Source organism: Sinohyriopsis cumingii, chromosome 15 (genome assembly GCF_028554795.1).
Source record: "Sinohyriopsis cumingii isolate HCF-2022 chromosome 15, ASM2855479v2, whole genome shotgun sequence".
In the NCBI taxonomy this organism is placed as follows: Eukaryota; Metazoa; Mollusca; class Bivalvia; order Unionida; family Unionidae; genus Sinohyriopsis; species Sinohyriopsis cumingii.
In genome coordinates this window covers 133,872,881-133,885,809 of record NC_142975.1, presented here as the reverse complement: position 1 = coordinate 133,885,809, position 12,929 = coordinate 133,872,881, and the positions used below count along the sequence as shown (strand labels likewise).

The window sequence follows — 12,929 nt, the reverse complement described above, 5'->3', positions numbered from 1 at the left end:
CAGGCGCATTGTTGAAACACAAGGCATTGCTTGTGTGGGACATATTTATTGTGCACCAAGGCTCACCCTTCAGGAGGCATGCACATGTCAGGTATGCATGTCTAATATGTGACTAACAGCCCTCCATCAACTGCTCCAAATGAGAAATGCCACCCTCCAATAGGGTCTGACCTTCTTTAGTTCATTTGTGGAGTTTCACTCCAAACATGCCAAGCATGATGAACCACACAATGCTTGAACCCAGTACATGAAATCCTGACTCCAAGACAGGTCTCTGCAGGTCAGCCCCAGCCACCCACCTCCCCATGTGACCCTGCAGCCAGCAGCACAAAACTATCCTTCCAGACTGCACAAGAACATCAGGAATATTAATGGATTGTCAGACACAATATTCTTTAAGTTCCCCAACTTGGAAAGGTAAAATGAAAAGATGATGAACCTTTATTTTATAGAGGCCTCAATGTAGTTTAAAGCCTGGTACATGGCTGCTATCTCTGCAGCAAAGATTGATATTCCATCTGGCAAAAGGCTCAAGATGTGATGCTGCCACTGGGTTCACCAATGGCAGCTATAATCTGGCCTCCATCCCTCGAACATTTACACATAGGCATGCAAGGCCAAGATTGGGGGCTTCAACCTCCCAAAAGAGGAGAGGACCCGCTGAGGACTCCCTGAATTTGCAAAGGTCAAATGTAATTCTGTCAACCATGATGGCTCTTTCAAAATATAGAACCCTGCACTATTTCCAACACTGACCTCTGCCACCTCAATGCAAATATGAATTTGTATGCCAAAAGGTGGAATGAAGTTTGGTTTCTGAACATAATGTTTGGTATCTGGGCCTAAACATTACATTATAGTTAGTCGGTTAGAAAATAGTTTGTAGCATACTGAGGAGCCATTCATGTGTGATAAATTGATGGTTCATTTGCCACAACACTCAGAGTTTCTGCAAGGGAAGTTCTAGATGCACCCAGAGTCCAAGTTCCTGATTATGCATTGGATTCAGCATCTGCAGGTAAAATTTCAAAGCTGATCCATACACAATCAAACCACAGCCAAGTTTAGATCTTACTAATAATTTATATAATTGGAGCTCCATATCTTTATAATTAACTTTTTGTTCATAAAGAGGTCAGATGTCTGATCACAAACATTTAAGATTTGTATAACTTGAATACTGGTAGAATGACCCCTTGTTTAAAGAAAAAGAATGAGCTTAATTTGCCGTTTAGCATATCGTACAAGGCAAATAATGGAGGCAACCTTTATACCCTCGGATGTTTTCCATAATGGTGTTCCAGCTGAGAAGGTATCTGACTATTTAACAGAGTGTGGTTAATATAAAAATAGATAACAAAATTACTTGAAAATATAATTTTCTCTAATTGTTGCTTCAGTTTTTCTGTACTACACTAGTTTTATATTAAACCATTTATTTATCAAAATGATATTTCTTTCAAAAAACTAGAATTTCACCCAACACTTTATAACACTACTGGTTGAACAACATAAAAATATATAGCACTTAATTGATAGTGATTTCAAGCTAATTGATAATGATTTCAAGCTAAGTCCCATGGTAAAGTTTATTTGCTCAGGTCCTCAAACATGTTTAAAAGGGTGCTAATAAGGAATAGCCCTTGTTACTTTATCTTTCCCTCAATGTCTGATATGTGGCAACACACCAAAACAATATTAAAAAACATATTGTGTAAGTGATTGATTATTGTAATGTCTATAGTTTAGACCCTGGGTCAATGATTCATTTGTAGATTTTTTTCCTCTCACTCCATAGTTTCCATCTGCAAGACCAATGGTTAATGGCAATCAAATATTATTTTTACTGAGAAGCTAATTTAAATTTTACTGTACAATTTTTTTTATCACCATTCATCCAGCTGATTGTGGCCAGTATAGCCTACAAGCAATTGGGCTGTGGCAAGTTTAGTCAGTGACACCTGTACTGATTGTCTCACAAAGAAACAATATGTCAACCTAATCAGTCCTTTCAAATAACATAGCAGACAAAGGTCACAAGATAATCATTGTTATCTGACAGGAATAACTTATGATTAGCTTGATTAGACTGAGGGCACATGATCCACGATTACTGATGAAGCAATTATTTCCAAAGTAGTGTACAAGGAAAAAAAATGTACACTCAGACTTCCAAACTAAATTCTTTATACAAGAGTATAGTTTTTTTGAAGATGAGGAATTCAAATCCCAGTAGGTAAGGCTCACAATATGAAATACTTATAATGATCATAGGTGCTTGGGTCATGAATTATTAATTTCTGGAATAAATATTCACTTTTTCAACATCATTTACTTTGAATCAATAATTGCTGAATCTGATTACAGCAGTTTGATACAATTTCCATTTCAGCTTAAATAACTCTGACCGTACCTGTGGGCAGTTGTTGTAGTGGACAAGAAATTTGCTGACAATCATGCTTTAGTATCTACAATGACCGAGTCAAAACATACAATGTTGAAAAACTTAATATTTACTGCAGAAATGACTAAATCCATCACATAAGCACTTGTGTTAATGACGTTTTATTTTCTTGAATAAACAAGAAACATTATGGGTAATTTGTGACCAGTGTTTATTTCTAATGACCACACTTTCCAACACAAAAGGGGCTTTTTGGCCCCACATTTTCATTTCTAGAATGAACTCTGCTGAACGTGTTGTATGTCAAAGATTACCATATTTGCCAGCTTATAAGACAATACTTTTGACCAGAAAATCATAGCTTTGTCTTAAACTCTAAATCGAGTATGGTCCTGGTGTTCAAACTTCTCTGCTGGATTCTGAGTGAATCCTGGTCAGAACTGAGTTGACGTATGTTGATGTGTTGTATGCAGTATGTGCAAAGAATTAATAGCCCCCCTTTACCTGTTTTGTTTGTTTTTATTTTGCTTGCATGCTTCACAAAGTAAAACTCTGTCAACCAAGAGTTCAGAAATTTATTTTTATTGGGCTCTGCTGATAGTTAATAGTTTTCTAAATCATCTTCAACATGAATTACACTTGAACACTATTCCAACAACTGAAAGGATCGTGCTTTGCATTCTATACATACAGTAAAATCTTACTTTAAAAAAAAACTCTGCCACTTTTCACAAACTATAATACATATGGCTTAAACATTCTCATTCAAGGCAATGATATGTAATAACGTTTGTTCTTGTACAGACATCTCTTTTTTTTATAGCTATAATGGATTGTTCCACTTCCTGATCCTACCTATGCAAATTAGCACAATGGGCTCAGCCACTGCAGCCTTCAAACACATCTCACTTGCCATTAAGTAATATGCGAAATGGTGGTTTATACCTGACCTCTTTGCCTTTAATTGCTGCTATTTAAACTGCCCAAAGAAAACTTTGACTTCAACTTCAATCATGACTTTTTACTGTTTATACATGCTACATGTAACGGGCATATACTGAAAGTCGTGATTAATTTTTTTCTATTTTAGAAGCTTACTGAAAATTTTGTTTTCTTGAAATACAACCATGTAAGAGGATTTCGAAAATCATTTTTTTAGCATGACATGACATGCTTCAGTTTTATTAAAATCAGATCTTAATTTCACATAAGGACAAGGGTGATATGGCAGGTATGTCAACATCTTGAAAAAACATTTACACATTTCATCAGCATCATGGAAGTTTCCTCAAGCAAATTATAATTTTGTTTGACAAGCCTGATGGGCACCTTACTTAGAATACAGGACAGGCCCGATCTAAAATTAGAGCGACCCCAGGCATCGGTCTATCAGATTTTTTGAGCACTGTATGTAGCTAAAAGTACATAATACATTTAAAATACTTAATTACATTTAATGATCCTGACCTGAAAGATTATCGAGTTATACAAAGGATAAAATTCGCAATGCTGTGTTGAACAAAGTGAAAAATATGAAGCTGAGTTATTGATCTAGTCTCGTCTTATACTCATCATCAACTTATAAATGGAAAATTGCTCATTCGACTTCCGCTCCGCATCAACTTATAGGCCAGAAAATACTGCGAAGTATTATGACTATCTTTATTGATAATCCTGTGCTTTATCTGAAGCCTTCGGCAGTCAGTCTTCTATGAACTTCTTCCTGGACTTCTGTTCCACAGTCTGCTAAAAGGCCCTGAAAAAAAAACCAACCCCAAAAGTTGCAATAAAATGGCATGCTTGCCTGCAAAACTTTTCAACATTACTTGCCAGGGACCCAAAATTCTCATAGTTGTAAGGACAGTGGATGGAATAAATTTACAACAATACCTCTGCAAAAGTATATATTTTTCCAAATTATATTTAAAATGAACTTCAGCTGTAGTTTTGATTAGTTAAATGTCAGAGCAAAATATAGCAAAGAGCAAGCAGTGTTCCAACTGTTATGGGATATAACCTTGTAAAGTGCATGATGTGATGTGGATACTTGTGCAGATAAAAACAGAAGTACATGTATACAACATGCAAGATATCTAGTATTATATTAAACCAGTAAAATTAAAATAAAAGAGGATGAACTACAGTGAAAAATTAACTGAATCATAAAAATGTAATGTGAGTAGAATTTAGACTTGAACAAATTTTTTATTATTTATATGCCACACTCTCCTAAATATTGCAGTCTGAATAAATAGGGCTGCATAATATTTTTGTAACTTTCATAATTAATTATCATTTGAAATGTATTACACTATGAATACATTTCAAGTAATAATTAAAATATTCACAATAATTAATTCTTTAAAAAAAAAAAAAATGATTTCAAGTAAAAATAAAAATAATACTGTAAAGTAATGGCTGATAGTTTTACTGTAAGGTGCATGGTTTGGATGTGGATCAATGCTGTATATACTATGCAAGATGCATACTGCTTTAATGTCTACGACAATAATAATGATAATGGGATAAAAAAGTGTCATCGTCTACATCACAATTATAGATTTTATCATTTTTATATTATATGCTAAATATTCCATAAATATGCAGTATGAATAGTAGTGCCTTTACCATAGAAGTACATGTCTGTTAATTCGAATTTAGAAGGCATTTATCATGATAGCAATTTGATCAGCATTTAAAAAGAGCATGCAATGTAGACATTATTATTATTAATGGTGTTGCAAATACAATGCAAATAATTTCTAGATGTAGGTGTAAATGCCTGATAAACATGTAAATCATTGTTATTAAAATTAGTTATTTCAAAATTTAATTGAATTTCTTATTTTTTAAATTTGATAAAAAAATGTCAGCCATTATTTCTTTCTTTATTTGGTATTCATCATTGGTCTGGTTTTAAAATATTGTCATCTGAATATTTTAATTATTACATAGTTCTCATGCAGATGCAAATATGGCCCTTTCTATCTTCTCTAATAATAATATCTATTTTACTTGCTTATTTGGGGCCCCGAGTGGCCAAGTGGTCTAAAGCGCTCTCCGTCACGGATTATTGCCATCTCACCTCTGTCTGCATGGGTACGAGTCTCAGGCTCGGCCAATGTGGATATGTGAGAAAGCTTGCTGGTAGCTTCTCGTGGGTTGGTGGTTTTTTCCGGGGTTTTCCCGGGTTCTTCCTCCACCATTAATACTGGCCGCCATGTATAGCCTATCTTGTGCTGAAAAATGGCGTTAAACACTATAACAACAACAACAACAACAACAACTTGCTTATTTAAATGTTGTCAAAACACTAAAATTTAATATTTAATTATGAATTTTACAAAAAAATATTATAAACCATTTTTTTTATTCAGATGGCATGTTTTGGAATGTGTGGCATCTGAATAAAACAAAATGATTTTACCCAGTTGCAACAATGTTAAATAATCCTCAGCTAGATAGAACTATGCCTGGTAAATACTTGTTAAAACTGGAGGGGGGAGGGGGCATGATTCATGATGGACCAGAGCTCTTATGTGGGTAGGATTTGCATGCCTTGTAACTTTCTAAAATTTCACCCCCATTATTTGATTTTTTGATGCCAAAGACATAATTAGTATGATACTACAAAGCATGTCTGCTTTAAATTGACTGTCACATTACTACATACACTTCTGCAAAAGAAACATTAAAAAACAAAACATTTAATTACTGGTTCTCATGCAAACACTTGCCGATATAGCTGTGATTGTAGATTTAACACTTTTCACATTGGAATACAAGAGGGCACATTGCATCTATAATGATTACACATAAACCAAATTCAAAGATATATCTAAAACACACATTTCACTTGACAAAACTTTTTTCATTGGTATTCTCATTCTTAAAGTGCTGCCACCCGTAGAGGGTACTGACACTTTTAACGATCAAACTTTGTTGATTATTGTTATTTATAGTGTACTTAGAATTTTTATTTGCAAAGGATATTTAACAAAGTAGATGACTTCTTATTAAGTGAATTTCATGATGCTGACTCAGATTTCTGGGCCCTAACTGCTGTTTTAGGCGATAAAATGATCAATATATCAAAGTTTCATTTACCAGTTTTGATTGCAGTTTTCTTCATGTTGAACAAATAGTGCCCAATTCTTTTGGTATTTTCTAGAAAAATAGTGTGATCCACACCTGACACTGTGTCATAAATGGGTTTGCAAGTTAGCCAGGTGCAAGTTAAGGAGAGGTCTACAAAGGTTTTACGCACCTATTGTATATCACGCAGATAAAGTCAACTCCAAAAGTTGCTGCCACATTTTTTTTGGTACTTTTCTTTCAGTTTGCTTTTTGACATAAGATAATGCTGGGTAGCAAAAAATACAGTTGGAGGAAATAATGAAAATGTTGAGAGAAAAAATGACTGATCCTGGACATCTTTGCTAGCCAAGGTTTCAATAGCCCTATCTACACCTTGACAGATCGAACAGCTATAATGGATCTTTGTCCTAGTGACATCTATTGGATTTCATGTGTTGCCTCCCTTAGCATGTAATGCCAATGATCCAATAGTGTGGTGCATTGTACATCGGCTGAATACAGTGGTGGCAACTGACCTAAAAAGGATACTTTGTAAGTTTAACATCGAAAGTATGACTATGTACCAGAGGGAAGCCACTACAGGTCTATTTGAGTGAAATGTATTTGTGCAAACATGGACCAGTACTGGAAAATTGCTTATTTATCAGTCCATTCAAGTTGTGCACTCCCCTAGTCTCGATTATGTAGGAATAGTGTTCAAATTTGAAAAACTTAACTTTTGATTAGATGCGGTGGCTTGCTGCCACATCCAATAAAATTCACAGACCCAAAGCACAGAAATATCTGCTTGAAAGGCCAAGGTGTTGAAAGGGTTATCAGTAGTGAAGATGTATCTCGTTCATTGTTTGAAAACAATATTTTCTAGTAAAATAAGTTTCTTTGATAATACTTACCTGATCATAATACCTTAGAAGGCCTACTACCACCTCACAAATCCAGGCCTCCTAGATTTAAAATTTCTAGCAAAAAAGTTAAAACTTATCTGCCAACCTAGGTTGCACTTAGAGTGATCGATCCTACAAATCACATGGAAATTATGAAGCAATGTCCTTATAAAGCTGCTCAACAACCAGGGAATGTAACCTTTGGCACTACAGGTAAATGTCCCACCAGATCGCGTTGAGCCTTAAAGGATGCAAGATCTCTGAGATAAAAAGTGCAGAAGTATCCTGTATTTGCCGGTCTATAAGATGATACTTTTTGACCAGAAAATATTAGCTTCGTCTTAATACTCCGAATCGACTTGTATATGGATTTTATCATCCAAATCACTTTATAGTATGTCGCATAATTTTTGATACAGAAGAATTCTCCAAAAGTGTGAAAAATAATGTGCAAAAACATATTTCATTTTTGGGAAGAGACTGTGTATGAAAAAATATAGGACCCCACAATGAGAAGGATTTTAAACAATTACATGATCATCAGTATTAAAAGTAACTTACATCAGATGTAATTGCGCCAAAGCAGCATGCATTAGTAATATATGTTGTTTGTAATACATGTTGTTTAAGTTTGATAAGGGTGTGTTAGAACTGACAAGTTAAAAGATGAATAACCATGACAAAGACACATTTGATCCCAATTTTCTTACCACACCTCATGATCAAATAAAAATTATCTCCCTTTATGAGAGAGAGAGAGAGAGATGTATTGATGATTATACGGTAATCTGTATTGCTGTATTTTCATTTACTTGATGACTGTGATCATACTCATGTACAAAAGTGCAGTACCCTATTCCACTATCAATTAATACCATTAGGTAAGCAATTCCTTTTAGTTTTAGTTATCACTTCCATTGTTCAAGAATCACATGGCTTTGTAGTGGCATGTACATGCTAATTAAGTATGCTACAGCTATAGTCAGGTTTTCCAAAGCTAACACCTGTCTGAGGTCAAGATTTGGCAGACCAGATCAGATTAGTGTGGCTACCAATAGGGAAATGAGGTTAACTATGAGTATTATAAATATGGTATCATATAACGAAAGGAAATGCCAGGTGGATACTCATGTAAATTTCTCAACCAGTGACATCTTTTGAACCTGCCAATAGGACTGTCAGCAATTTAAAGTAACATATCTCATGAGCAAAGATCAAAATGCAATTGCCACCTAAGTACAGGAAAAGTACATACACTAAAAGAAAATAATCTTATTTGTTGGGAATGGAGAGTTCGTTATCCTTGCAAAGAAAATTATACAGCATGCCAAATGATCATTCTTGGGATTTAACCTAGCAAATCGAGTCTGTAAGGATATAGCTATTGTGAATATTCAAACCTTGAAGGAATATGGTATGTGTTTTCATAGTTTACATTTACTATCTAATTTATTAATTTTTTCTCTCTTTGACAAAAGCTTCTGCTAAACAGGGGCAATAAGGTGAAATAAACCCGTAATGACCTGAAATCTCTCTCTCATGCACTCCCTCTCTCTCATATACATTGGGACATATTTTATTTTGATCACGAGAGCAAGAAGAAAAATGTGAGGGAATATATATTCATCTCACTCTGTGTCTTTCTTCCTCCCCAAAAACTTTGAAAAAGCATTTTAGCATTAATGATGCAATTTCCCTATTGCTGGTAATCTGAAATAGCATACAGTGATACTTTTAATATACTGAAAGTTATTAAAGTTTAATTCCACACTATATCCAAATTGTATCCTATCTGTAACTCACTAAATTTTCAGTTCAGCATCATTATATGTTAAGCTAAAAGTACATAATACATTTAAAATACTTCGTGTGAAACAGATTAGGTACTTTTAGATATATTTATTGATCCAGACTAGAAAGGTTACTGAGTTACAGATATGATCAAATTTGTGATGCCATGTGGAACAAAGTGAAAAAGATTAAGTCGCAGTATTGATCTGGCCTCGTCTTATGATCTGCATCGATGTTTACAAATATAGTACTCAGATCTCCATGCCACACAATAACGGGTCATAAGTAATGTCTAAGGTAATTGATTTAAATTCATGAGCCAAAATGTGAAGCAAATTCACTGATGTGGAGTTTTTAGCTATATGTGGAACAGATAGTTCACTTTATCCAGGAGGAAAGTATCTATGTTGATCTATTCTCCTTTCCCTCTTGGGATTCATGAAGAGGCTTAATCGCCCTCGACACAATGGCTTGGTTTTAAGTACTACTTCAGAGCTTGCACTGGATCCAGTAGATGACTATGACATAAGTGTCCAGAGTAGACAGGTATTATTACCAAAGTCTGATCAGCCTGTTCAATCATGGAGCATGAGTGATGCTGACCCATCTTGTCAGAACTGCATGTAGATGGGTCCATCAATATGACATGTATTCACTGATTCTGCTTGCCATTTGACAGTGCAGTGAGGAGGCAGAACTTACAGGGGAGGTGACTCCATGAAGCTTTCAAGAGCAGTTCAAATGGTGTCTTGTACAGCCAGATTAGTACCATTGATAAATTCCACTTGGGTAAGGATTCCAGTCACTGGACATGTGTAATCCAACAGAAGATCAGATAGGTCTTTGGTTTGACTAATATCCTCTCTTCCATGATAACACAGTATGCCAGTGATTGATGCTAATTGTTTCTTGTCGAAGAGCCACATGAAGTTAGGTACTATGGAATATATGCCTGAACTGGTATAAAATGTTCATGTGCACACCATTGAGAATATATTCCATTGCCCATATATGCCTTTAAGGTTGATCAGCCATCTCACTTGGATTCTCCACCACTTGTTGTGAGAACTGTTTGTTCCCACAGTTGTATTTTAATAAGATCCAGACATGCAGGTTCAGGAACTCTGGACTGGGATGAAACACCTGCCATCGTGGTTGCTTACAGCAAATGAGATTATCTTGATTCCTGGTGATTCTGTTGCGAGATCGATGAGGTTAATCCAAGATTTCCCATTTGAGTGGAGTCATCAGGATGAGGAGACACTCACATCCATCATATGTTGATCCCATCAGGCTCCTCTGAGTGAAAACCAAAGGATGAAGAGGACATTTTGTATTAGTTCGTTCTTGTGGGACAATGAGTCTGCCAATAATTTGCCAGCCTAAGATATGTCACACTTGGGAATGTATTTATCACTGAGGACACCACTTTAGAAAATCCCAAACATGAATACAAAAGTCTAGGGACTTGGTCCACCTTGCTGTTTCAATCAAGCCACTAGTGGAGTTGCCAAATATATGAAAACTACATTCCCAAGTTTTTTCTGCAGCCAACAATGATAACCTTTTGGAATGGTTTTCATCTCAAGAAAATTGATATGTAAATAATGATCCTTAGGGGGCCACACTCAATTGGCATCCTGAAACAGTAAGAAATTTGCTCCTCTCAGGCCTCTGTGTTCATATCCCTTCAGATCTTGATTACTGGAGGCTGTACTTGAAAAGTTATCCTCGACATTAGTCCAGTGAGATTTCCTTACATTTGAGATGTATGTGTATGTGTGATTTGGATTTTTAATGTAGCTTTAACAATTTTTCAGTCATATCACTACAATATCTGCAGTGTGGCAGTTTATAGTGATGTTTAGCACTGGGGCATCATGCCACAGATATGTGCCATGATGTCCCACCCAGTCACATTATCCAGACACAAGGCCAACCAGTCCTAACACCAATTCTTAATGCTGAGCCCTAGCTAGGCAAATGTTAGTACCAGTCTTTCGTATGACTCACCTTTGAGATAGAACCTCATATTGTGCATACTGTGAGAGTTGATCTGATGGTCAATTGTTTTTGAATTTTCCTAGACTTTTATCCATGCTTTCAACTTTTAAACAGATTCAGTTCCTGCATGTATTAAATTTTGATATTTTGCAGCAGGCTAAAAAAATATCTTGTGCCTACTCAGCATGAAACAAATAATTAAGGTAGCTTTAATGGGTTCTCCAATTCAGAGATATCTATCTCAGGAAAATGACATGAAAGCACTTCATGTAATTGTTCAGAAACTATTCACTTACTTAAATCAGTAAGTATATGTGTTGTGTGTACCTGGTCAACTTGTGCAAAAACGTCAGTCTTATTTTCTTCAATGTTAGAACTCGTGTCTTCTAAACATTAATTAGAGATCTGATCTCTTCAAGTCTAGGCTTACCTGGTCCAACACTTGAAGGTAAACAGTTGGTGCCTCCTTAATACATCTTTTGATGAAGCTGGTAGCTGCAATCAGGTCCATCACTGTCAGAGGCTGAGGAAACAAACAATATTTTGAACGTATTTGTACTGAAAGCCATACAAAAGAAAACTCAGTTGTTCATAAAATGCACTATTTTGAACATTAAAATTTGGAACTATCTACACTCACTTCTCTCTATTTTGTCCTATTCTGGCAGGAAAGAAAAGTAATTTCACCCAAATATTAGAGTCCAGCATGGTCCCTGAATTATCATCCAATCGGATTCCATATATCCCTTGCTACACTCTTTATGGTAATTTCTGCCCCCAAAGTCAATACAGTAAAGGATCCTTGTATTTTCAAGACAGACCCACTGGACTTTCTCATAAGAACTTTAATGAGACAGTAAAGTGATATGGGGAAGTAAAGAAAAGAACTTAAAGTGATAACCCTACACTGATATGATCATTCATTCATGTGAAATAGTTATAAGAAGATTTTTAAGATGGCCACTGGCAGGCATACTGAATGTCTGAATGGCACCGTAAGGACTAATAAGAAGTTGTTTAGTAAAAGCTTCATGCTGATATGACCATCCATTCAGAAGAGTAGTAATACTATTTTCAAGATGGCTGCTCTTGTGGCCATATTGGACATCAGATCAACATCATTTTAATTTATATGTAACATTTCTGGTGAAAACCCTATGGCAATATTCCTTTTCATTCAAATTCAGAAGTATTCGTAAAAACTAGATTTTCAGTGCCGGACATCAGACAGATCAGCACCATTTAAGATCACCTTGATATCATAAGAAGTATTTTTGTGAAAACTCCATTTTGATATGACCTTCCATTCAGAAGTAGTAGTAATAACAAGATTTTCACGATGGCCACTGTGGTGGCCATGCTGGATGTCAGATTTGCACTATTTTCAATAAGGCCAAGAAGTCATCATAAGAAATCTTTTAGTAAAACTTTATGCTGATATGATCATCCATTTGGGAGAGATGCTTAAAGTATTGTGATTTAAATCCAAAAGGATCCTAAATGTTACATCACAAGTAAACAATATAGAATGTTCTGAATGAATTCCAATAGTTTTGCATGTCCTTATGTAACACAATTATGCAATCCAGAATGTCTTCGTATGAGTTCACAATAATTCAGAGCAGTCTGTATAAATCCACAAGTGAATGAGCACTTTAGTAAGATCAAATAATATTTAAAATAAATAATCTGTCTCAAATTATATTTCAGGTCAATAACACAACTGCAAACTCTGATCATGGATTCCC

General features: G+C 35.3%; 1 protein-coding gene across 1 annotated transcript in view; it reads right to left on the bottom strand.

The window, feature by feature from the left end:
• Positions 1-2,554: 2,554 nt before the first annotated feature.
• The window catches only part of LOC149782811 (Fanconi anemia group A protein-like), a 293,000-nt gene continuing 282,625 nt past the window's right edge, over positions 2,555-12,929 (bottom strand). The window contains exons 39-40 of the mRNA XM_089934328.1: positions 11,612-11,704; positions 2,555-4,160 (exon numbers count right to left, since the gene is read on the bottom strand). Of these exons, the coding sequence (XP_089790454.1) occupies positions 4,086-4,160; positions 11,612-11,704 (168 nt within the window). The 3' untranslated portion in view covers positions 2,555-4,085. The remainder of the gene's footprint in view (positions 4,161-11,611; positions 11,705-12,929) is intronic.